This window comes from Ceratotherium simum, chromosome 39 (genome assembly GCF_057802395.1).
Source record: "Ceratotherium simum simum isolate JZ-2026a chromosome 39, ASM5780239v1, whole genome shotgun sequence".
Lineage (NCBI taxonomy): Eukaryota > Metazoa > Chordata > Mammalia > Perissodactyla > Rhinocerotidae > Ceratotherium > Ceratotherium simum.
This window is the reverse complement of record NC_141938.1, coordinates 1086898-1112552: the sequence shown is the minus strand read 5'-3', so window position 1 is coordinate 1112552 and position 25655 is coordinate 1086898. Positions and strand designations below refer to the sequence as shown.

The window sequence follows — 25655 nt, the reverse complement described above, 5'->3', positions numbered from 1 at the left end:
AATCAGTGTCCCCAGTGGGTAGCTAATGCAGACTTAATAAACATGAAATGCTTCATATGTAGCGAATCATGGATATCAGGTGCCTCTTGGTCCTTCTTTCTATGTTAAGAGAGGAGAGAAGTTTGCTTACGAGTTACCCATCCATACCTACATCTTATGAGTTTCATCCACCCCATCTGTTTTGTTTTCCACGGCAGAAGTCTCAGACGACACAAACGAATGTCCAGTGCCCAGCAGTGCTCAGAGGGTTTTCTCTACGTCAGTCTGAAGTGTGATGTGAGGCCCTAATCCGGGTTGCATAAACTCATGAAGAGTCTTTCAGTTACTTAACATCCGTTAATAAATTCATGTTCTGCCTAAAGTACTCAGAGTTGGTTTCTATTTTTTGGAACTAAGAACTGTCAGTGATATAGAAAGCAGTACCAGGAGTGGTTGAAGGCCACAGATCCTTAAAGAAATGGTAATTTGGGATTGGTCAGTGGGTCTGGTTGGGGCTGAAGGCAGTGAAAATTCAGTGAGCATTAAGGGGTGGGGCGCTGGTAGTGGTTTAAACAGTTAAATAATGACCTCTGCTCATCTGCAATGAGTGTCCATTGAAAGTTTTGGGGCAAATGGCCACTGGCATTGAACAGCAAGGAGCGTGCGAGGAATCTGAGCACTGTAAGGCCAGTAGCTGCTTCTAAACGCGATGGGGAGCTTAAAATAAAAGAATGACAAGCTCAAAATGCTAAAATATTTGCTCAAGTCACTGTCAGGGAATCAGGGACTTCATATTACTTTTCTAAAAGAATCTCTTATTTCTTATAGCCTCAGTCTGAAATACTCTAAAACTAACCTCAAAGTTTTATCTTGCAGGTAGCAGCATTACAGCCTCAGAAAAATTCACGGCCTCAGTGGAGTCCCAATTGTGATAGTGTCAGTGTTAGGGAGATTCCATAATTGTCCTAAAATAATCTCTAAGAACAAAGAGACCTCTTAAAAATATTTTCAATTTGTATCTTTAAAAAAGGTGAAACAAGAATAGTTGCAACCTCCAGAGAATAAGGAAGAGTTTTTTTTTTTTTTTTTTTTAAAGATTTTATTTATTTATTTTTTCCCCCCAAAGGCCCAGTAGATAGTTGTGTGTCACAGCTGCACATCCTTCTAGTTGCTGTATGTGGGACGCGGCCTCAGCATGGCCGGAGAAGCAGCGCGTCGGTGCGAGCCCGGGATCCGAACCCGGGTCGCCAGCAGTGGAGCACATGCACTTAACCACCAAGCCACGGGGCCGGCCCAGGAAGAGTTTTAAGAAATTAAAATTATGGTGGCCAACATGAAAATTCAATAGAAGGATTAGACATAAAGTGGTGACAATCTGCAAGAAAGGAGACCAAAAAGATAAAGAGTTGGAGGAGTTTCAGAAGGAAAGAAACAAAAAGAAAAGAAAAAAACAGAAACGAGGCTATTATCCAAGAAAATAACATAAAACAATTTCCCAAAGCTGAAAGACATGAGTCTCTAGATTAAACAAGCCTACTGAGTAGACCATAGTGAAATTTTGGAACATGTAGAATATAAAGAAATTATTTTTCTATTTCTTTATATTTTTCCATACTTTACAATATTTTTATAAGCAATAGGGATGATTTTAGTAACAAAAAAGCAAAATAAAGGCAAAAAAGAAAATAATTGACAATTGGGAAACGATACCAAATAATCCTAAATTAATTCTGACCACACCTTATACTTCTCTAAATTAACATACAGAAGAGAAGATGGAGCAAATTGAGAACAAGAGTAAAGAGGCCTGGCTCAATCAACATACAACAAATAAACGCGATAAATAGAAAACATAGGGTAAATGTAAAATAAGGTGGCAGAAATACATCAAACACACCAATAATCACATTAAATGTAAGTGGATTAAAGTTCTGTTTTAGAAGAAAGTTACTTTCATATTTTGTTAAAAAACCAAAACCCACCTATGTACTATTTATAAAAAACATCACTTATGACAAAATGGCAAGGAGGCTGAAAATAAGAGACATATCAGACAAATACTAACAACAACAACAAGAAGTTGGTATGGCAATATTAGAAACAGACTAAAATTCAAGGCGAAATTTAAAACAGGAAGAGGGGGAGATTTTATATTGATATAAATTACTTCATCAGAAACTATACAATAAAAGCCAACATTTATTGAGCACTTACTACATGTCAGACACTATGATAAGTGCTTTGCATACAGGCATTATATCATCCAGTCCTTAGTACAACCCCATTAGTGCCCCCATTCAATGGGGGACAGGAAACTGAGGCACAGACAAGCTAGAAAGGTCACAGGTTGGCCAGTAAGTACCAAGACCCAGGACTCTTAACCATTATGCTATGCATTAATACCACACCTTGGAAAACACAAAGCAAAATCTGTTAGGAATACTCCTATATTTTCTTCTAATATCTTAAAGTTCTTTTTTCTGTTTGAGTCAGTCTATCTGGAATTTATTTTCATGAATGATGTGAAATAGCGGCTAACAACTTAATCCTTTGGCCAGTTGTCCCAACAGCTTCCTTTCCCCATTGACTTGAAATGCTCTAACATGTACTAAACGTCCATATACGTCTGAGTCTGCTTCTGAGCCCTTTTGTTTCTTTGTTCTATTTGTCTATTCCTGTGACAATAACACACACGTGCACATACCCTTAATCTTTAGCCATAACTCATTACTCACTGTTCCCAGAACACGTATATCCCCCATGCCTGTTTTCACTCACACTGTCCCCCCAACTTGCAACGTTTCCCACTCACTGCACTAACCATTCCCCATGACTTAATATTCATCCTTCAAGGCTCGCTTTCCAACCAACTATGCCAAATTTCTTGGTTTTTCTTCCATATCTCCTTATCAGTTTTTTAAAAATAAATATTCTGTCAATACATCACATACAAAACGTGTTGTTAGTTTTACAGGAATGGATCAACCTCATCTCTCTCTCCACATCTCCCCTCCAATTCTCCAATCGTAGTGCCCTTGCAGCAAGGGGCTTTGCAACCTTAGCACCTCGCATGTAGCAATCAACTGACCTACAGGTATTTATTGAAAGAAATAATACACACGCGTGCTTGACACACAAACAGTATCAGGGAACTGGTTAAGCCGTGTTTTCTGGGGAGGAAAACTTGGGGATGGAGAAACCCCCCTCGCACTTTCCTATGTGTATTATTTATACTACATAACAAATACATAATTTTGAAAAAGAACACTCAGATCTTCCATCTGAGAAGATTTTCACATCTTATTTTTAGCGAAAGGCAAGATGTAGAAGAAATAAAATATATAACTCTATTTTTAGAAGAAATTAGTAATTCTGAAAAAAAGTCTTACGTATGGGTATGTTTTCGTAGGGGACTGGATTAAACCGAGGAGAAAGGCAGAGGGGGCGAAGGGACGAGGGAGAAGGCAGTTCAACACCCAGCACCGCAACGAGCCAGCGAGGCCCCGCCCACCGGGCCCCAGCCCCGCCCACCGGGCCCCAGCCCCGCCCCCAGCCCCCCGTCGGGCAGAGGCCCCGCCCCTCACCCCATTCTCCAGGTCCACTCCCACCCTCGTCTCTCTCCCCCGGGAACGGAACTAGAATTTCTCTTCGGAGGCCGGATGAAGAAGGGCTCAACCGTTCCGCCGCCGCCTGAAGCCCCTTCAGCCCCTAGAGCGGGAGCCCCGGCCACTTCCGCTCCCGGCGGCCCCGGGACCGGAAGCGGAAGTACTCGGCGGCGGCGCGGCGCGCTGCGGTGGGAGTGTCTCCGGGCCGTCTGCAGGTGCGGCCGGGCCCCTCGCGGGGCGGGGAGGGCCGGAGGGACGGCCGCCCGGGCCGAGGTGCTGCCGCCCCGAGTCGCCGGGCCGGCATGGGCCCGCGCCCCGCCCGCACCCCGCCCTCAGCTACCCCCGTCCGGGGGACGGGACTGCCGTCCATCGGAAGGGGAGTCACGAAGTACGGCCGGGGCCCGCAGCTCGGGGCCGGGGTGACCGGCCCGCCCAGCCCGCACCCGCCCTCCCCCGTCTCCCTGGTTCGTGGGTATTCGGTATTCTGTCTTATTTCCTGTGATCTGGCTCTGCAGTTGGAAAGTTAGCACTGAGTCTACGTGTGCAGATCGATGTGGGCGCCTTGTCGAGGGAATTGAAAGAATGGGGTGCACCCGCCATCAGGGGATGCGTTAGTTGCCAGAGTTTTTCGGTGGTTGACATTTTGCAGTTCTTTGGCTTAGGGCCTGTTAGCTTAGCTTTCCTTTCCTCTCCTCTCTCTCCCTTCCTTCTTTTCTTTCTTTCATTTAAAAGAGCTTTTAATTGGTGACTTTTACTTGGGCTGTGGACATCAGTTTCATTTCACTGTGAGGTGAGGGTGTCTTCAGAGAAGTTACTTCTCAGTTATGTCACCCGTCTTATCATCAAGGAAAAGTAAGACTGTTCGGTTCTCTTCATGTCGCTCCAGCCGTCACCCCCAGCCTGAAAGTCGCCCTAGAGCTTCAAAATATATGGGACTCCAGGAAAAGGATGACATAGGCTTTGTTCGTACTGGGACTTGGCATTGAGTTGGCCATAAATGGGATGTCTTCTTCTTTTTTTTTTTTTAATAATAGGGTTAAAGCTCAATTCTACTGAGAAATGAGGAAGAAATTAGTTCTGGAGGAAAACTGAACATCAGATTTCAATTTAATGACTGAGGTGTTTGTTTTCGAACAGAATACCTGTCCCACCTTGCCTTTTTTGAAAGAATTAATGCGTCTTAAAGACATCTGTAATCGAGTGTTGTGATTTATGTTATATTCAACAGGCATTTTCAGTCATTTTTACTTTCGATTTTTGTGGTGTTATATTGTTTTGTGTGTGCAGGTGTGTGCCTTCTTCGGTTGGCTATACTGAATTATTCTTGGGGAGTGTGGATTGTTTGGCACATTTTCCTTGGGGGGGGCCCCCTGTGAACTGGGCCCTGTACAGGGGGAATCATGCAACCAAAATAGATATAGTGCTTGCCCCGTGGGGGTTTTATTCCAGCCGAGAAGCAGATTTTAAATGAATAATGACAAGGGTGATATGGAAACATGTCACAGGAGAACTTGGGGAGGAGGTGAGGAAAAACATCCTAAAAGGAGAAATGTTTGAACCTAACACAAGACCCCTGACAAGGGGTCAGGCTGTGCAGTAGGAGTGGGGAGGAGACTTGAGACAACATTCTAGATGCACAATCCGTCAGGCAGTACAGAGCCTGGTGTGTTCCAGGAGCTGAGAAAGGCAGGAAGAGCTAAAGTAGAGAAAACAAAGTGCGGAGTGGATGAGCCTGGTGGCGAGGAAGGCAGGGCCCTGAAGGTCCTGGCCAACTTTGGGCCTTGTTCTAAGGCCCTTGGGAAGCCACTGAATGCGAGTCCTAAGAAGGAGAGTGACATGATTTCATTTGTGATTTAGGCAAAACACAGCTCCTGAATTAAGCATGCAGTTTAGGATGGGCAGCAATGAATGTAGGGTCCACATATATATAGGAGCTTGAGAAAGTTCAGGACTCAGATGATGGTATTGGGGCTTGAAGGCGATTGTGGAATTGGAGAAGTTGGAATGTTTGAGATGCATGTAGGAGGCAGAATGAGAGACTTTGGTGATTGATATTTTCTCTCTACCACGTGATATAGAGCAGGGGTTGGCAAACTGTGGCCCATGGGCCACATCTGTGGGCCAGTCTGACCCAATGCTGATTTCTATAAATAAAGTTTTATTGGAACACGTGTGTTCTCTATGGCTGTTTTTGTGCTACAATCACAGAGTTAAGTAGTTGCTATAGAGGCCATATATGGCCCACAGATCTTAAGGTATTTAGTGTCTGACTGTTTACAGGAAAAGTTTGCCAACCTCTAGTATATAAAGTACTTAGTTGAGTGCTGCGCTGGTGGCAGGGTTTGGAGTCCTGAAAAAGTGGACACAGGTCTGTAGTTGGAGAGTTTCTGTTGTAGTTGGAGAGAGAGAGGCAAAATCACCTCAACAGATAAATATAAAAATCACAACCTGATAAGGGCAGTGGGGGAAAAGTAGAGGCTGTTAGAGGTATTTTGAGGGATTATAGAGGAGATGTGATCCTTTTCTTAGTCAGAGGAGCCGGTAGGAATGGTCAGGGGCTGTGGTCTGAAAGGTGGCTCAGGGCCCAGTATGTTGCTTGTTGAGATAAATTCCGTGTCAGGGTTTTTCGCTTGGCCTCCCTGCTGGTCCACAAAAGTGGAATACCCTGCTCGGTGCTCTGCCTCCACCCTCCCCCTCGCCTTCACCCCGGTCTCTCTTCTGTTGCAGGGAGGGCGCCTCCTGAGACCTTAAACCCTGGCGCTGGTGTCATGGTGAGGGGGTTGGGGGAGCTGGGATGGTTGTGGGGGAATAATTACATCCTCTGGTTCCTGTCCCCTCTCTCCCTGTCCCCCAGCTGAGGAAGAAGGGGAGGGGACTTGTGGGGCATCTTCAGCCCTGCCCCAGGGGACCTGGAGACCTCTTTCTGTGAGGGACCTCCAGAGGGAAGCAGCTTGGGAGGAGGTCCCCACAGCGGCCGCGGGCTCTGTGCCCAGTTCCCGAGTCTGACTGCACAGCTCCTCCAGGGCCATCCCCGCCGCCCCACGTGAGGCCTACCAGAAAACCAGGTGGCTGTATAAATTTAAATGAAAATTAATTAAAATCCAGTAAAATCAAAAACTCCGTTTATCAGTTGCCAGAGCCACATTTCTCAAGTGCTCAGTAGCCACCTGTGCTGCTGGCTGCCTTTTTGGGAAGTGCAGACCCAGAACGTTCCATCATCACAGAGAGCTTTACTGGGCATTGCTGCGGCAGAGAATTCTGAAATTAAAATGCCATAAAGGTTCTCACATGCAGTGGAAGTCCTGTTTTAACAGGTGTAAGAGATGGCTGAATGCTTATGAGTCTGGGGAGGGGTCCTGGGCACATCATAAAAATTAAGAGGTCAAGCCCAAACTTGTGATGCCTTAAAGGAGGAGTTTAGGAAAAACTCTCTCAAGCTGAGAAGTACAGGCTGTGCCATCACTGGTCAGTGAAGTGACAGAGAGAGCCAAAGCTTATCCTTTCAGATTTGTCCAAATATGAAAAGAAAGTAAATATTTTTGGCTTGGTGGGGCGTGTGATCTCTGTTGCAGCAACTACTCACTTCTGCTGGTCTAGCACAGAAACAGCCGTAGAAATGGGTAAACAAATGGACGTGGCTGTGCGCCAATAAAACTTTATTAATGAGAGCAGGTGGCGGCGGGTTTGCCTAGCCCTGGTGTGGAGAGAGCTCCCTGTCGGAAGGTTCTTGCGCTGGGTCTCCGTTTCCCAGCGATGACCAGATGTCCTGCAGAGTGGTGGGGTGGTCCCTGCTGAGCCGGCATGTGTGTGCTGTCTTAGGAATCAGTCACCGTGGAGGATGTGGCGGTGGGCCTCAGCCAGGAGTGGGCGTTGCTGGACGGTGCGCGGCGGCACCTGTGCGGACACCTGACCCTGGACAGCTGCCAGGCCCTGGCCTCCTGGGGTAAGGCTGGCACCTCCCCCGTCCTTCCGTGTGCAGGCGCCGAACGCTTCTTAAGTGAGCACAGAGGTGCGGCGTGGGCTTCGTGGGGTTTGCCGTGTGCTGGCTTCCATAGGCAACAGGGCTCCCTGCACTGCGTTGACTTTGTTCTCTCTGTGGTCAGGGCCTGCTGGTCCTGGGCTTCAGGGCTGCGGGAGCCTCAGCCCCACGGGGCAGACAGGGGGTGTCTGTGGTCTGGGCCCATAGGAAAGAGCACCCCTGAGTTCCGTAGAAATGGGGCTGTGCTTGCTCAGCGCCCCAAGCTGAAGGCCCCGTGGAAGCGGCAGGCCTGGGCGGGTGTTTGTTTTCCTCCGCAAGCCCGCCACGCTCAGCACGCGTGTCTTCTTCCGGAGCAGGGCCTGCGCCGTGCAGACCCAGTCTGGGCTCCCGGGTGGGGCCAGGAGAGCTGAGGGCCGCAGCACGAGGCATTCTCCGCGCCGCGGGTGTGGGTGAGTACCGGGGTGGGGGGTGGATCTTGTGACCCATCTGGATGGGGGGGGTGCACTGGGAAGTGTCAGGCTGAGAGCGTTTTAAAGGCCCCTTATTCTGCAGGGAATTAAAGGCTCTTTGGGGTGAGGTTTCTCAAATAAGTTCCTTTAGCTTTTCTTCTGTTTTCACATTCTAGCTCTCCTCTCATACTTATCTTTGGTCTCAGAAAAAGATCTGTCCTAATTTCTCTTTTTTTAAAAAAATTGAGATATTCACATATCATAAAATTCACCCTTTTAAAGTGTGCAATTGAGTGGTTTTTAGTATATTCACAAAGTTGTGCAAGCGATACACTCCAGAACATTTCCGTCACCTCAGAAAGAAACCTGGTCCCCATGAGCGTCCCTCCCCGTCCCCTCCCCCCCCCAGCCTCTGACCACCACTGGTCTAATTTCTGTTTCTCTGGGTTTGCCTGTTCTGGAGATTTCATATCAGGGGACTCATACAGCATGAGACCTTTGGTGTCTATCTTCTTTCACTCAGTAAGATGTTTTTGAGGTTCGTCCATGCGTGAATCAGTGCTTCAGTCCTTTTTAAGGCTGAATAATATTCTGCTGTATGGATGGACCACATTTTATTTATCATTCATCAGTTGATGGACACTTGGGTTGTTTCCACTTTTTGGCTGTTATAAATCATGCTGTTGTGAACATCCCTGTATAAGATTTCGTGTGGACATGTTTCTAGTCCTCTTGGGTTTATTTTTAGGAGTGGAGTTGCTAGGTCACATGGTAACTCTATGTTTAACTTTTTGAGGAAGCGCCAGACTGCTTTCTAAAACCATCTTACGTTCCCACCAGTGGTGGATGAGGGTTCCGATTTCTCCACATCCTTGCCCACATGGACTGTCCACTTCCTCTTTAACTTGGACATTTCTCAGTATGTTCTCTGTCTAATTGCTGCTTACTTGTTTCTCTGCTAATGCTCTCGCTCCAGCAGCATCAGTCTCAGTCCCCACAGAATCTTTTGCTGGGAAACAGCCTCTCCTTTCCGCCTCGATTCCACACACAGCCCTACTCTTAAGAGTCTCACTTTGCTCATGGATGCCTTTCTCCTTTCAGTACCTTCCCAAGTTTAGGGTCAAAGTTAAAAAAAAAAGCGCCTGTATATTTTTTGTGTGTCAATTTCATACCAGTATTTTTTTCTGAAAGAAGTTAATTTTCTTTTCAATTCATTTTAGACTGTGAATCTCAGCTTAAACCCAAAGCATCTACTCCTGAGCGGGTTATTTTGGAGGAAAATTCACCACGTGACATGCACATGGTAAGATTCCTGGGGGGTTGGTCTTCGTTCCTCTCTTAGGAGAAGCTGAGGAACTCGTGAGTTGAGGTGCACCCAGCGCCAGGGGGATATGTGAGCTGGGGCGTTTCCTCAAGGACATTCCCACAGTCTGAAGGGACCATGCCTGACTCGTGAATTTGGCAAACCCCACCTGTCACTCAAGACTCTTTCTTCCTAGAAGATTCCCCCCAGTAAACGTTTCCATCCATGAGAGTCAGACGTGGATCGTGTGCAGTACGATTTACTCCTCAGCGGTTAGCAGAAACAGCCCGCCGGGGAGAGAAGCCCATGGAAGTTACAGGTGTGGGAAAGCCTTGTGGTGGAGCCTGCAGCCTCCTCAAAGAACTCCACCGTTCCAAAGCACAGCTCTGAACATGCTGGAAACGTGCCTCTGCCGAGGAGCATCCCTGGGCGAGGCCGGATGTTGGCAGCTTTTCGTCATCACTCGCCCCTTGCCAGGAGCAAACTCTGCCTGGAAAGAAGGCACCCGATGTTTTCACTGTGGTGGGAAAGGCTTCTGGGGGAATAATCTGGATCTGAACAAGAGAAGCACAGGAGAGAGGGCCACTCTGATTGTGAAGAACGTGGGAAAGTTGTCGGGGTTCCCCAGCCCTCAGGAGACAAGTGGAGACCCCACACGGGAAGAAGCCCTTTCCAAAGTGTGGGAAAGCCTTCAGAATCAGCGTCCAGTGCACGAGAGAGTGCACGTGAGCTTTGGCCCCGAGTTCCTGCCTCTCCAAATTGCAGGACTTGCCAAGGTTTGGGTTCCCATTCTTGGGCATTTGGAGGGTTAGGGTTAGGGTTTGGATAGAGGGACACACAGAGGCCAGCTTCACCCCTGGCTGGGCCTGTTTGTCCCAGAGCCAGTAAGATCTCTGAGTTCCCTGAGTCTGCGCCCTGCCACCTCTGCCATGGGTGGTGTCGGCTCAGAGCGTCAGAGCCGCTGGCCCAGTGGATGGGGTGGCATGGCCCGGGTTGTAGAGACCTCTGTTCATTTCCTTTGCCCTGAGCAAGGGGAGCCTCAACCCTGCGCAGCCTGGTGTGGGCCGCGGGGCAGCCGAGACCCTCACCGCGGCGTGGCCCGCAGCAGACCCCAGGGCAGCTGAGACCCCTCCCCGCTGCCCAGGTCCTCCTTGTCCTCAGCTTACACTCTTTTTTTGGTAACGGGTGTTCTCCAGTTACTGCTTGGGGAGGGGTGCAAGGTTTTTGAGACCCTAGGATCTGAAAATATCTTATTGGAGCTGCTGGGTCGCAGGGGCCTCGTCTGACGTGATTGTTGCAGTAACCCCATCAGAGCCTTCTGTGCGTCGTCATAGAGCCTGCAACCAGTGCTTGTTGAATGAAGAAGTGAACAGATAGCGTGTGAAGGCGTCTCCAGGCCCCCACTGGAGCCGCAGGTGGACCATGTGAGGGAGGGAGGGAGGATGACCCACCAGGGACAGTGTCCTCTCTGGTTTCTGTGGGCTCTTTCCTGTCAGTACAAGGTTCTAGCACCTTCCACAGAACTCCACTCCCAGCTCAGTGGTGGCACCAAGTGTGGGAGAGGAGTGGCTTCTGCTGCATCCGAGCCCTAGGAGATGGGCGGTCACAGAGTGTTCTGAGCGGACAGAGGAGGTCCACTCTGGCCACATGTGTAGAACAGTTGAGCAGTCCATCCCTGAAGACACACAGCCCATAAGTGTAGAGCTGGATTTGGAGCTGGGGTCGATTCCAGGCCGAACTCTGGAGGCCACTGTCAAAGCCTAGGTCTGAGGATCTGCTGCCTGAGTCACACAGCCCGCCACTTGGTTGATGGCGCTGACTCTTCAGCTAGCCCTTCTGGGCTGTGGCGGGCATCGCTGAGCCTTGTCTCCATCACTGGGGCCCATGGGGCAGCTCTGCGGCCTCCCTGTCCTGTGGCGATGAGTGCTGGTGGCCAGGGACAGGCTGAGGCCCCGTGGCCCCCACTCCTGGCTAGCTACACCAGGGGAGGGGCAGGCACACAGAGCGGGGGGCTGCTCCTAGAAGAGCCAAAGGAGGCTGGGGAAGGGGGGTCTCCACGCTCAGCCTTGTCACCGTCCCAGGCCCCCCGTGCTGCCTCTCGCCGGCGCGACCTCTCCACCACGACACCCGCTCCTGGAGGCTGGGGTGTCGGCACTTTTGTCCTCTGCCGTCTCTGCAGTGCTCACACTGCAGTGCTCGGTAAGTGTGTGCTGAACAAGTAGGCCGAACTCCTGAAAACCTCGTCTTCAGGAAGAGTGATCTGTGTCAAGATTATTCTGATGAAAGCATTTGTCTCAACATGGTACCTGTGGATTTTAATTTACGGAGGTGGCTGAGTGACAACACGGAGAGGCCAGTGCCCCTCAAAGAAGATTTTTGTGACTTACATTTCTTGAGAGCAGAGGGCTCCACGCCACACAGGGCCCCACGGCGGCGGGGGGGCACCAGGGTTAGTCAGGAGGCAGACAGGAGTGAGGGGAGAGTCTAGGTCAGAGCCGTTATTGGGATTTCTGCAGGAAAGGCAGGGCAGAGTACACAGCTTAGAGTTGGCGAGTGAGTAAGTCTGGGGGACCTTGGGGCGCAGGGGCTATCCCCAGTTGTCGGGTTCCCGGCCCGGGTGATTGTCTTAGTGTGTGAGCACCAGATGAAGGAGGTGGTTCAGAGTGCGGGCTCTGGACCACAGGAGAGATGTAAACAACTGTGGCCAGTAGTTGGCCCAGTGATTGACGGATGCCAAGCAGACAAATGCAGAATCTGAGAAAACACAGAACAATGTTCGTATTTTGAACCAAGGGCTCCCAGCCTTTCTGTAGTAAAACGTTTTGCGGTGCCTCCGAGGGCTTGTGGCCTAACCTGCGGCCAGGGCCCCCTGAACCAGAAAGGGGTCAGGTCCGTCTCTGTGTGATCAGTCCTTGGAGAGCGTCATTGGTGGCTGGCGCCCACAGTGGAGTAGGGGAGCCACCGGGGAGTCACTGAAACTGCCAGACCTGTGTGCCCCACCTTCCGACGGCACTGCTACCCCAAAACCAAGGGTCTCTGTGGCTAAGAGCAGCCGCAGTGTCACCTCTGTCCTGCTCAGCACCCTCCACACCTTTTCCTAGGGGCCAGGGCTAGACCCGAGGATGCAGATCAGGCATGAGATGGGAGAGAGGGGGACACCTTCGGTTCCAGAGGACCGGCCAGCTCTCTGGGAGTCGCCTTGGTCTTCTGGATACACAGTAAGCCTGGGAGGTGGTCTGCTGTGAGTGCCCCAGCCCAGCCAGGAAGGCCTGGGGTTCGGGATTTCTGTAACTGGGGAGGCAGAAGGGGCGGGAGGAATCTAGGGCCAAATGTTGGGAATTGGGAACCCACTGGAGGCCCAGGGTTAGCTCCAGGTAAGAACTGCTGAACAGGCCCTAGAGTTTCTGCCTTGAGTGCTGGTAACTCCAGGGTGGTGTCAGGGGAGAGCAGCCTGGGGGAGGGGCTAGCACCGGGGCCCTGCCTCTCCTGGTCCAGCCTTGCTTCCTCCACTCCTTCCACCCTCACTCCCACCCCGTCCATGAGCGGGAAACCTACAGGAATGAGCGGGTCCTATGATGCGAGGGCCGGGCGAAGAGCGTCCAGGCTGGTGAAGCCCACTTGGCTCAGGGCCCTGCGTTTCCCTACCGAGGTGGAGAGTATCTGAGGACGCTCTAAGGCGAGCTGTGAGCCCCGCCCTGAGGAGAAGGGGTCTTCTCCCACCCGCCCCTGCCCATCGCCTGCCCTGAGGCACCCGCCACATTTACTTCTCGTCTGCCACCAAGTCCTGCGAGCGTTTCCTCCAAAATATGACCTACCTCTGACTGCTCCTCCTGTCCCCGCTGCCACCACCCTGCCCAGAGCCACTGTTAGTTCTGGACCCTGGGAGCTGCTCCTGACTGGCTCCTGCTTCCACTGGGCCCCACCCTGGACACGGAAGCCAGAGGCATCCCTTAGAAATGCTGGTTAGGTCAGACACCTTCCCCGAGGCAGCGGCCAGTCGAGGCGAGTTCAGGTCCTTTCTCCCCCCAGGGCTTCCTTCCGGAATAACTTCCCAACCTGCCCTCGTTTGCACGGGTCCACCTCCGTGTCCTCGCTCCGCCCCTCGTCCGCTGGCCATCCGCTGCCCCTCTTGCTCCAGCATTTCCCCCTCTGCTGGAGGCTGCTCAGAGGCTGCTCCCCACCCGGCCCCTCTCCCCATCCCATCTTGCAGCTGCAGCTCTAGCAGAGGGCTGAACTGGGTATTGAAGAATTGGGTAAACCTGGATAAGGTCAACAGGGCGGGTGCCTTCTTTTCTCAGTGTGTTCCCCAAAGTAGGGCCGGGCCTGCCACTTCAGTCGGGGCGAACAGCTGTGAGCGGATCCCATCACCTGGGTGACTCTAACCTCTCCCTGTCACTGTCCAGGGGCTGAAGGCGGCTGTGCGGATTCAGAGGGTGGTCATGCCTGTACCTGCGCTGGGCCTCCCCGGCCTGTGGGTGGCCGGTGGTTCTGGTGAGTGAGCTCTGGGTAGACTGGTGGCCAGAGGGCCCCCAGGGCTGTGTTTCGTCTGTGAGCTGGCGTGTCCGCCGTCACCTCCTCCGCCTGCAGGCATTGCTCTGCCTGCCCGCAAGGAGAGGGTACAGACAGTCACCTCTCAGTGTATGTGTCCACGGGGAAGGCGCTTTCTGAGGATGGGGGGCTGGGTTCTTGGTTTTCTTCGGTCTTGGGTCTTTCTGTTAAGAAAGAGTAGGCCCCATTCAGCTGTGGCAAAGGCCAGACCTCTCCTTGGGAAGGTTAAGTTCTTCACTACACAATCATGTCGATGCTGAAAATTACAGTTGAATTGACTATAAATGACAGATGTTTTAACTGGACTTTTAAAAAATGAGGTTAAAGCCACATCTCCCAAGAAGTGGGGGAAAAAGTTAGTTCTGGAGGACAGATAACGTCTTAGCTTTAATTGCAAGGCTTTTGTTTCCTTCCATCTTCCCTTCTAGTAGGAGTAATAAACTCTTTTTCTTAACAGTATCATCCAGTCTTGCATTGGAATCTGTATTATAGATTTAAGTTATGTGTTGTTCGTCCACATATTTTTGGTAAGCGTCCTGGGCAAGGCTCTGCCTTGAAGTACTCTTGAAGTACTTGGAGTACTCCATGCTCTTGAAATACTTTGGAGTACACTGTGCTCGTGAAGTACTCTCAAAGGGCTCTGTGGTTGTCCTCTTGTGGGCACTGGGAAACAATCGGACACAAAACCCTGACTCTCTCCCTGCTGAAGCTGACAGTCTGGCTGGGCGGGCAGATTTTTTTTTTTGTGTGTGAAGAAAATCAGCCCTGAGCTAACATCCATGCCAATCCTCCTCTTTTTTTGCTGAGGAAGACCGTCCCTGAGCTAACATCTATTGCCAATCCTCCTTTTGTTTTTTTTTCCCCTTTTTCCCCCCAAAGCCCCAGTAGACAGTTGTATGTCATAGCTGCACATCCTTCTAGTTGCTGTATGTGGGTCGCTGCCTCAGCACGGCCGGACAAGCGGTGCAGCAGTGTGCGCCTGGGATCCGAACCTGGGCCGCCAGTAGCGGAGCGCGCGCGCCTAACCGCTAAGCCCCGGGGCCCGCCCCCAGATTTTTAAAAATAAAGACCAGAATGCAATGGAAGCATATAAGATGACGACTTTGTCTTGGGGGGAGGGGCAGAGAGGAGTTCTGGGAAATTTAAGCTTAGACCAAGGTTTTTCAACCTCAGCACTGCTGATATTGGGGCCCGGTCATTCGCTGTGGGGGGCCGTCCTGTGCACTGCAGGCTGTTGAGCAGCATCCGTGGCCTCCAGCCACCAGAAGCCAGTAGCACCCCTCTGTATTAGTTAGCTTGGGTGCCATGGCAAAGTACCAAAACAAAAGTTGATCTTCTCACCCGGAAGTCCAAGATCAAGGTGTTGGCAGGGTTGGTTTCTTCTGAGGGCTGTGATCTGTCCCAGCTTTTCTCCTTGGCTTGTAGATGGCCGTCTTCTGAGTTTTCCCTCTGTACGTGTCTGTGTCCAGATTGCCTTTTCTTGTAAGCACACCAGTCATATTGAATTAGGGCCCACTCTACTGACCTCATTTTAATTTAATTACCCATTTAAAGACCCTGTGTCTAAATACAGTTATATTCTGAGATACTGGGGGTTAGGACTTCAACATATGAATTCTTGGAAGGCTCCCGCCCCTCCAGTCATGACAACCAAAAATGTCCCCAGGTGCTATGGACTGGCCCCCTCACCTCCTGTCTCCAATTCATACGTTGAAGCCCTAACCTCCCATTTGACTGTATCGGAGACCAGGCCTTGAAGGAGGTGATTCAGGTTAAATGAAGTCATAAATGTGGAGCCCAGATCCCATAGAGCTAGTGCCCTTATAAGAAGAGGCAGGGACCCCAGAGCTCTCTCTCCGCCATGTGAGGACACGGCAAGAAGGTGGCTGTCTACAAGCCACCATGTTCTCACCAGAACCCGACCATGCTGGCACTTAATAACCCCGGCAGCAAGTTGTGACAGCACGTGTGAAGTGTTGTCTCCCAGGGAGGCTCATTAGAGACCCAGTGCCCAGAGTTTTCATGGGGGCTGGTCACATGGGCACCCTGTGCCCAGCACGTACCAAATTCCAGGCTCCTGGAGGGAAGGCAGGTGTTCAGCATCAACCACGTTGTTTGTACAGTTGAACCAGAGTGAGCCTCTCTTATTAGGGTGGGGGAACCCTGCCCAAATGCAAATTCCCAGAGGCCAGCCAAGGGCCAGCCTTGCCAGCAGGCTTTGTGAAGGAAAGTGGTCAGGCTTGCTGTGTAACTCTTGTCTGCACAGTGAGGAGGCCTGGGATGATTTCAGACATCTGCAGGGGGTTGGGTGAGACAATTTGCTGAGCCACGCATGCGTCCATGTACCAGACAGTGCATTTGCTGAGCCACGCACGTGTCCGTTTACCAGGCGGTGCATTTGCTGAGCCACGCACGTGTCCGTTTACCAGGCGGTGCATTTGCTGAGCCACGCACTCGTCCGTTTACCAGGCGGTGCATTTGCTGAGCCACGCACTCGTCCGTTTACCAGGCGGTGCATTTGCTGAGCCACGCACGCGTCCATTTACCAGGCGGTGCATTTGCTGAGTGACGCACGCGTCGATTTACCAGATAATCCAGAGCATCTGTGTGCCAAGCATGGTGTGGTGGATGGGGGGGTGAAAGGAAAAAGAACTTTCCAGGCTTGTTCTTCCAAAGCTTCCAGTCCATTGAGGGTGACAGAGCAAACACCTAAGGAAGCAAACAAACATCTGGTTACACATAGGTCAGGGCTGTGAAGAAAGGGGGAGGGTCCTCTTAGGGAAAAGGATATTGAGGAGAGATCTCAGGAAGGAGCCCTCTGAGGGAGTGACATGTAAGTGGGTCCAGAAAGGAAAGGTGTGATGTAGGCGTTAGTGGGGGAGGGAGGAAAAGGCATGGGGTGGGGGAGAGGGGCTCCTTGTAGAGATGGCGTCACTGGGTCTTTTTTGATTATATTGGGGTCTGTGGGGTGTCAGGGTGAGATTTCTCATCTGAGGCAGGGATGTCCCTCCCTGAGATCAGAGACCCTGGAAGAAGAACAGGCTTTGAGAAGAAGGTGACGAGCGCATTTTTTTGGAGGGGTGCATGAAACAACAGAAGTTTATGTCTCACCGTTCTGAAGCCAGAAGTCTGAAATCAAGATGTTGGCAGGGCCATGCTTCCTGAGAAACCCATAGGGGAGAACCCTTCCTCGCCTCTCTCCTGGCCTCTGGTGTTGCTGGCTTCCTTGGTGTGCCTGGCGTGGAGAGGCGTCGCTCGTCTCTGCCTGATCCTCACGTGGCCTTGTCCCCTCGTGTGTCTGTCCTCTGATAAGGACATCAGTCATGTGTGACTAAGGGCTCCCTACTCCACTAGTACTTCCTCTTAACTTATTACATCTGCAGAAACACTATTTCCAAATAAGGTCACGTTCTGAGGTATTGGGGGTTAGGACTTCATAATTTTTTTAGGAGACACAATTCAACCCATAAGTCTGCCCTCTGGCTCCCCAAAACTCATATCCTCTCCACATACAAGATACTCTCACATGATCCCAACGTCCCCAAAGTTTTTACCATTCCAGCATCAACTCTAAGTCCAAAATTTCATCTAAATATTATTAACTCAAGACGTCCCAAATCTCGTCATAGAAATCGTCTAAATCAGGTATGGGTGAAACTCGGGGTGCGATCCATCCTGGGGCAAAATTCCTTTCCACTGTGAACCTGTGAAACCAGAAAATAACTTCTCTGCTTCCAAAATACAGTGATGGGACAGGCATAGGATAGACATTTCCATTCCCAAAGGGAGAGAAAAAGGGTTACAGGTCTCAAGCAAGTTCAAAAGCCAGATGGGCAGGTTCAAGACCTGAGAATAATCCTCTGTGGCTCGAGGCTCTGTCCTCTGCCTGCTGGGGCGGTGGCCCCATCCTCTAGCTCCCTTTGGGTAAGTTCCATTTGCATTCCCCCAGATAGGTGGGTGGGGGTGTTGGAGGCGATGGTTGGGTGCCTGGGTCTGGAGTTCAGATGGAGTATCAGCCTGGGATTTGGGCCTTGTCAGGTAGACTTGGGAATGGAATTGATGCCCAGAGCGGGCAAGGTTGCCGCCGAGGCAGAGAGTACCGAGCAAGATGAGAAGAGGAAGGTCTATGACGTGGGGACACCCGTGTCGTGATGGAGGAGGACATTTACAGGAGACCGAGGAGATTGGGGGTTTGGACACCAAAGCCGGGGGGGTGGTGGGCTTCAAGATGGAGGAATTGGATGACCGAACGTATCGGCTGGATCCCCACTGCGGAGGGAGGTCACTGGTGATCCTGGTGAGGTGCTGGTCCTTGGAGTGGTGGTGATGGGAAGTGAGCGGGAGGTGAGAAATGGACACAGAGAGGGTTGATTGTCCATGATGGGGAACAGAACACAGTAGCTAGAGGGAAGAGTGGGGTGTTATGGTTTGAATTGGGGCCCCCAAAAAGGGATGTTGAAGTCCTAACCCCTGGTTCCTGTGAGTGTGACCTCATTTAGAAACAGGGTCTTTACCGCTGCCATCAAGGTAAGATGAGGTCGTGAGGGTGGGCCCTAATCCAATAGGGCTGGTGTCCTTCTAAGAAGAGGAAAATTCCGGGTGAAGACAGGGACACACGGGAGAGGACGGCCGTGTGACGACGGAGGCAGAGACTGGAGGGACACAGCTGCAAGCTGAGGGACACCCAGGATTGACAGCCACCACCAGAAGCCGGGAGGAGGCCAGGAAGGATCCACCCAGAGTCTCAGAGGGAGCGTGGCCCTGCTGACACTGGATTTCAGACTTGTGGCCTCCAGACTGTGAGCGAATACGTCCCTGAGGTTTTGAGCCCCTCAGCGTGTGGTACTTTGTGACGGCAGCTCCAGGACACTAATACGTGGGGTCAGGGACTGGACGTGGTGCAGGTGTAATCCCTGAGGGGATGGTCCCTTGGAGAGGCAGGGGCGAGGGTGCAGGAGGTGAGGGCTGGTCGGGAGTCAGTTGCTCGTCTGGAATCGCCTGGGTGAAGGGACGGTCTCGAACTGAAGGCAGCAAGGGACGTTTCCTTCTCAGGCAGACTCAGGGTGGTGGCGGGTCTCTGTCCCCTACTTGTGCTAAGTCCTGGGGCGATACCAGCCCTGCAGAGTGGGCAGGGGACGGGCCGAGCAGCTAGGGGGGAAAAGCTGACCCAAGGCTGAACCAAGGGGGAGTAGGGGCGCTGCAGACACTTCAGTCTGCTCGTGAAGTGAGACTGTGCGCTCTAGGGATATGGAATGGAGGAAACGTGTGTGTGGGTGTTTCTGTGCGTGTATGTGCATGTTTGCGTGTGTCTGTATATTTCTGTGTGTGTATGTGTGCTTGTCTGTGTGTATACGTGCATGCAAGCGTATATGTGGTGTGTCTGTGTACGAGTCTGTGTATGTGTGTATGCGTGTGTACTTGTGTGGCAAGCGTGCATGTGTGTCTCAGCAGGTGTGTGTGCAAGCATATGTGCATGTGTGTCTCTGTGTACATTAACGTGTGTCCCCGTGAGTGTGTGCACACGTGGTCACTCACTGTCCGGCTGGACAGCCCTTGGTCCTGTGAGTGCTCCCTAGGCCAGGCGCAGGCCCTCACGGCCCCCTCTCCTCCTCCAGCTCTCCCTGCTCAGGGCCCCACATGGTTCTGGGAGGAGCGCGCAGAGGAAGAAGCCACAGCTCCTGGGGTGCTGACCCCCTGTCCACGGGTAAGTAAGAACTCCCTGGGGCTCTTCTTTCTTGCTTTGCCCTCTTGTCCCCTTCTTGGGGCCTGTTGAGTCTCGACCCCACAGGGTTGGTCTCTAGGCTTCCAGGCTCTGGGCCCCCAGCAGTGGGTGGGCAACGATCCCACCCCCTCAGTCAGACCTTGCCCAGGCTGTCTAGTGCCATGTTCCGCTAAGCGTCAGGAGGGAAAGCAGAGCGAGGATGTGAGCCCCCCTTGTCATTTATCACATATTTCTCTCTGGCCTGCCACCTGCATGTGGCAGGTGGATGCAGCTGGATGCTGGAGCTGGAGGGAAATGCATCTGCAGGGGCTTCCTGCCTCATTGTCAGTAGCTGAGTCCTGTCGTGAAGTTGAGGTCCTTTGATGCCATGCTTTTGGATGCTGTCACTCAGAGAGGGAAGAGAGAGAGGAGTGCTAGTTCTGAGGGTGAGCCGAGGGGCAGATGCCGAGAGACCTCAGAACCCTGTCTGCAAATCCTCTGCACGGGGCCTCCCTTCCCCAGGCCTCCAGCCCCCCACCATCCTCTTGAGTATTGGTGGGGGTGGCGCCTGGCTGAGCTGCGATGGGTGTGTGTTTTAGGAACCGGTCACCTTCGCGGATGTGGCAGTGCTCTTCACCCCAGAAGAATGGCTGTTTCTAGACTCTGCTCAGAGAAGCCTATACCGAGACGTGATGCTGGAGAACTACAGGAACCTGGCCTCCGTGGGTAAGGCCGGCCTCTGCGCTTCACCCACACACTCGTGCAGGCACTGTGGGTCCCCAGCAACTGTGCTGGCCGGGGAGGTTGAGAGGTGAGGACAGAGTCCTGCCCTGATGGCGCTGACAGTGTGGAAAGTCCTCTCTCCATGGCTGTTTCTCCGTGGGTAAAAGCTTCTGGGCTTCTCAGGCGTGTCTCTGAGCTAGGGCCTGGGTTTTGGGGACCAGAGAGTCCCACTGTCCTCAGGGACCTGGTGGCTCCTCAGTGGAAGGGCTCTGCCTTGCCCGTCAGAACTCGGGCATGTTCCTTTTGCTGCTCCAGTCTCCAGTGCCCCTCAGGACTTCAGGGCATTCACCCTGCATTCATGGCGGGAGCAGTCTGCCCACACCATGCGTGTTTTCCCACGAGCAGGAGATCAGCTGTGCCCGCCCAGTGCCTTTTCCCATTTGGAGCAAAGAGAAGAGCTGTGGACCACCGAGAGGGGACTCTTCCTAGGAGGCCGCCCAGGTGAGCGCCACGCAGATCAGGTGAGCGCCAGGCAGATCAGGTGAGCGCCAGCTCTGCCCGGTCACACGAGTGTTGGATTTGGAAATTGTCAGTAAGGGAGCACTTTCAGTGCCCTTGACGGAGAAGGTGTTTGGTTGAGCACCTTAGTGAATTCCACCTTCTTTTTTTTCTTATCTCTGTTGCTGTACTCTGGTCTTAGAGAGATTTGTCCTACCTCCTCTTCACACTTAGCATTTCCGTGCGTATATTCAGCCAGTTCCTCCCCACTCCACTTTCTTGCTAAGACTTTCTCTCAGCGTCAGTCCCGGTCTTCATAGAATCATTTCTTAGTAAATTATCTACTGTTTCCACCCCCTGTTCCTATGATTACCTAACTCCTCACAAAGCCAAATATCATAAAATTTTTCTTTACTCTTTGATACATTCTTCCTCTTCACAATTTTTTCCCAACATTCTTCCTCTTCACAATTTTTTCCCATATTTAGGATCAGCAGTAAAAAAAAAAAAAAATCCATGCATGCCTTGCTTACATTTTGGGTCACCTTCATCCTACCGTTTCCTCCTCTGCATACTTAATTTTCTTCCCCCCAATTCATTTCAGGCTCTCAACTTCAAGATTCAATTCCTAACCAAGATATTTTTGTGGCGATTCCATCCATCGGCGTGAAAAGGGTAAGGTACACAAGGATTATTGTTGGTCCTTTACTGGGAAAAGTCTGGTTTGCTGTAGGTTAGAAAACAGTACAAGAGCCCAGAGAGATTGAGGGCAAATGGTGCTCACCCAGGAGGAAGCAGTTTCTTGGGAACAAGTCTGTGAATGTCATGAATTGGGGGAAAATTCTAAATGTAGATCAAGATGTGTCTTCACAGAGTTCCCATAGGTAACCATTTTCATAAATGTGAACAGATGTTAAGTGTTTAAAACTTAATTTAGCCATAAACAATGTAGAAAAGTCTGCATGTAAGAAGCCCCGTGAGAGTAATGGAAATGATAGCTTTCTGTGGCAGCACGTGCACTTGAGAGAATTCAGGGTAGAAATGGTACAGACACTAAAATGGTGAAAGCTTCAGCTGTAGAAATGTCTTTCTCCTACACGCAGTTCACATGGGGGACAATATCCATGGATGTATTCGAGCCTTGGGTCTTCATATTTTCCTCAATTGACAGGAGCAACCTCAGACTGGAGAAAAGCTCTATAAATATCATGAACTTGGGAAACCCTTTAACGTCAAACCACTTTTTCAGTGCCAGAGGATTCATGCTGGCGGGGACCCCTATGAATGCCCAGAGAATGGAAAGTCCTTCCTCCAGACCGCTCACCTGCTCATGCCTGAGAGGATCCGTAGTGGGGACAAGACCTACGCGTGTGACAGGTGTGAGCGATCCTTCAGATACAGCTCTGACCTTCTGCGGCACGAGAAGACTCACACCACGGAGAAGTGCTTTGAGTGCCAGGAATGCGGGCAAGCCTTCAAGTATTCCTCGAACCTGCGGCGGCACATGAGAGTGCACACGGGAGAGAAGCCCTTCGAGTGCAGTCAGTGTGGGAAGACCTTCACCAGGAACTTTAACCTGATTTTGCACCAGAGGAACCACACGGGCGAGAAGCCCTACGCTTGTGGGGACTGTGGGAAGGCTTTTAACCAGCCGTCCTCCCTGCGGAGCCACGTGAGAACGCACACTGGAGAGAAGCCCTTTGCGTGCAGTCAGTGTGGGAAGGCCTTCAGGGAACACTCGTCGCTGAAGACGCACCTGCGCACTCACACCAGGGAGAAGCCCTACGCGTGCAGCCAGTGTGGGAAGCCCTTCCGGACGAGCACCCACCTGAACGTCCACAAGAGGACCCACACGGGGGAGAAGCTGTACGAGTGTGCCACGTGCGGGCAGGTCCTGAGTCGGCTCTCAACCCTCAAGAGTCACATGCGAACGCACACCGGAGAGAAGCCGTACGTGTGCCAGGACTGCGGGCGAGCCTTCAGTGAGCCCTCGTCGCTCAGGAAGCACGCGAGGACCCACACGGGCAAAAAGCCCTACGCGTGCCAGGAGTGTGGGCGCGCCTTCGGCCAGTCTTCACACCTCATTGTGCACGTGAGGACGCACTCTGCGGGGAAGCCCTTCGCGTGTGATCAGTGTGAGAAAGCCTTCAGACACAGCTCTTCACTCACTGTGCACAAAAGGGTCCATGCTGGGAGAGGAGATGTGAGGCATGGCGGCCTGCCTGTATCGGGGTCTCCTCCATGCGGCGGGCCCCTTGCTAGTTAACTTCCAGCGTGTAAAAACATAAACATTCGGCTATCATCGTCTCTCATAGTGCTCGTTTAGCAACATCACACGTTTTGATGTCTAATGTTTCCATTTTGGTTTAATTCTAAATATGTCTTAGAATTATCATTTATTCTTTGACCCATGAATTATTTGTAATTAAATTTTAAAATAATAGTACGTGGGTGTATTTTTATAGAGGTATTATTACTTATAGTAGGATGCATAAGTCCTATGTGTATGTTGGATGAGTTTGACGGATGTGTACATATATGTAACCAAGATCCCATTCAAGATACAGAATGTTTCTATCATTGTGGAAAGTTCCTGCATGTACCTGGCTATTTTTTAGTTGCCTTTTTGTTGTTGGTTTCTAATTTAGTTACCTTGTAGCAGAGTCTGTGGTCTTTAGGTTAACAAATCTTAGGTATTTGTTGAGATTTGCTTTTAGGTCGAGTGTGGCATGTCCTGCTAGTTGCCTACCCTAATTGCCCTTTCTTTCTCGCAGAAGAACCTGGGTTTTTTGTTCAGATTGTTAATGTGTTCTATTAAACCTCCATCTCCCAGTTCTTCTTACGGTCAGGGGAGGCCACGTCCCCAGTCCTGGCCAGTATGAGAATGAGAAGTCACTGGAGGTGACTCCTGGGAAAGATGTCGTGAAGGAACGTTTGGCCAGACCCCTCCATCTCTTGTCTTTGTACAAGCAGACGCAACGTCCAGACGTAGAGGAGCCATCCTGTGACCACGAGGGTAAAAGCCGCTTCTGTGGCCACAAGTCACAACCATCCTGGTTCCCCAGTGGTGTCTGTGTGTGGCTGCACCTGGGCTGTTTATTTCTGAACATCTGTTACGTGAACAAGATGCACTTCTTACTGGTAATGACATTGTCTTTTCTGGGGGGTGAGGGCAGGGGTGGTTTATTAGGGCTAAGTGCAGTCTCTAACTTAGTATGTGGTCAGTTTTTTATTTTTATTTTTGGTGAGGAAGATCAGCCCTGAGCTAACATCCATGCTAATCCTCCTCTTTTTGCTAAGGAAGACCGGCTCTGAGCTAACATCTATTGCCAATCCTCCTCCTTTTTTTTCCCCAAAGCCCCAGTAGATAGTTGTATGTCATAGTTGCACATCCTTCTAGTTGCTGTACGTGGGACGCGGCCTCAGCATGGCCGGAGAAGCAGTGCATCGGTGCGAACCCAGGATTCGAACCCGGGCCACCAGTAGTGGAGTGCCGGCACTTAACCGCTAAGCCACGGGGCCGGCCCTGTGGTCACTTTGTATAAAGGCTTCATGGGTGCTTGAAATCCATGTATTCTACATATGTCCACTGGATTAAGTGTATTATTTGTGTTTAAAAATCTTTTACACATTTATAAATATTGGTCTCTGTCTTTGTTTGGGCTGCTATAACAAAAATACCATAGATTGGGTGGCTTATAAGCAACAGAAATTTATTTCTCACTGTTCTGGAGGCTGGAAGTCCAAGATCAAGGTGCTGGCAGATCTGATGTCTGGTGAGGGCCCTTGCTGGTTCACAGATGGCTGCCTTCTCACTGTGTCCTCACCTGGAAGAAGAGGGGAGCAAGACCTGTGGGGTGTCTCACAAGGGCACTGATCCCACTGGTGAGGGCTCCACCCCCATGACCTAGTCACCTCCCGAGGCCCCACCTCCTGACACCAGCACACTGCGGGTAGGCTTCAGCGTATGAAATTTGGGGACACACACGTTCAGTCCGTAACAGTCTCGGATCTATCATTTACTGAGAGAACTACGTTACACTCTCCCACCATCACTGTGGATTGCTGAATAAATCTTGTGATTCTGTCCGTTTTTAAATTTATATATTTTGAAACAATGGAATTAAATGAAAAGATTTTTGACATTTTATAAGTTTCCAGCAAGTTGTTCCTTTTATCCTTATGTAAGACTGTCTTTCTCCCTAGTGATGAATATTCAACCATTCATCATAACAGCAAATAAATATTTAGGGCTTACTACTAATAGATAGTAGCTACTACCCTAAGCTTTGCATCTTTTAAGTGATTTAGTCCTCACATAACGCTTGGAGGTAGGTACTGTTATTATCCCCAGTTCACAGATGAGGAAACTGAGGCCCAGCAAGTTGAGGTGAGTTAACCAAGGTCATGCAGGTTGTAGGTGACCGAGTCTGGTTCCAAGGTCCATGCTCCCCACAGTGCCTCACCCTAGGGCGCTATGCTCCATTTTTACCTGTTCTCACAAGGTTCTGTTTTGCGTTTTAAAATTCTTTTAACTGAGATATAACTGTTGTAAAAGTTCATAAATCTTAGTGCACATCTCGATGAATTTTATCTGTGTCTATACCATATATAGATGTAAGCTATATTATGTCCCCAGAAAGTTCTTTTGGGCGCTGCCCTGGTCAGTAAGCCCCATCCCTGGAGGTAACCGGTATTGTGACTTCTGTCACTGTAGATTTGTTTCTCCTGTTCATAGAAATGGAACCACACAGTGTGCCCTCTTGTGTCTGTTTTTTCACTTAATGTAGTGTCCATGAAATTTATCTGTTGCATTATCAGTAGTTTATTCTTTTTAAAGATTACTGTGTAGTATTCCCTTGTCTGAATG

The 25655-nt window shown here is 50.7% G+C and overlaps 1 protein-coding gene across 5 annotated transcripts; it reads left to right on the top strand.

Moving 5' to 3' along the window:
* The first annotated feature begins 3723 nt into the window (after positions 1 to 3723).
* Positions 3724 to 23228, top strand: ZNF333 (zinc finger protein 333). Of its 5 annotated transcripts, none has more exons than XM_087425299.1 (12): positions 3745 to 3799; positions 6312 to 6355; positions 7404 to 7527; positions 7920 to 8012; positions 9233 to 9315; positions 12417 to 12533; positions 13719 to 13806; positions 19479 to 19567; positions 20164 to 20290; positions 20693 to 20788; positions 21390 to 21460; positions 21957 to 23228. In XM_087425299.1, the coding sequence occupies exons 2-12, from the start codon at positions 6353 to 6355 to the stop codon at positions 23049 to 23051; spliced, it is 1986 nt and encodes a 661-aa protein (XP_087281425.1). In that variant the 5' UTR covers positions 3745 to 3799; positions 6312 to 6352; the 3' UTR covers positions 23052 to 23228. The 5 variants fall into 5 exon arrangements, with proteins under 5 accessions (XP_087281426.1, XP_087281425.1, XP_087281424.1 ...); XM_087425298.1 differs by lacking the exon at positions 3745 to 3799 and adding an exon at positions 3819 to 4048; XM_087425300.1 differs by lacking the exon at positions 6312 to 6355 and having other exon boundaries at positions 3724 to 3799.
* Positions 23229 to 25655: the final 2427 nt, after the last annotated feature.

Bases quoted from the DNA above. Each gene is read 5' to 3' on its own strand.
- ZNF333 (XM_087425296.1), top strand. From the start codon at position 3,887: ATGGGCCCGCGCCCCGCCCGCACCCCGCCCTCAGCTACCCCCGTCCGG. The intron at 9,316-12,416 runs GTAAGATTCCTG...ACCTTTTCCTAG, and splicing joins CACCACGTGACATGCACATG to GGGCCAGGGCTAGACCCGAG. The intron at 21,461-21,956 runs GTAAGGTACACA...CTCAATTGACAG, and splicing joins CATCCATCGGCGTGAAAAGG to GAGCAACCTCAGACTGGAGA.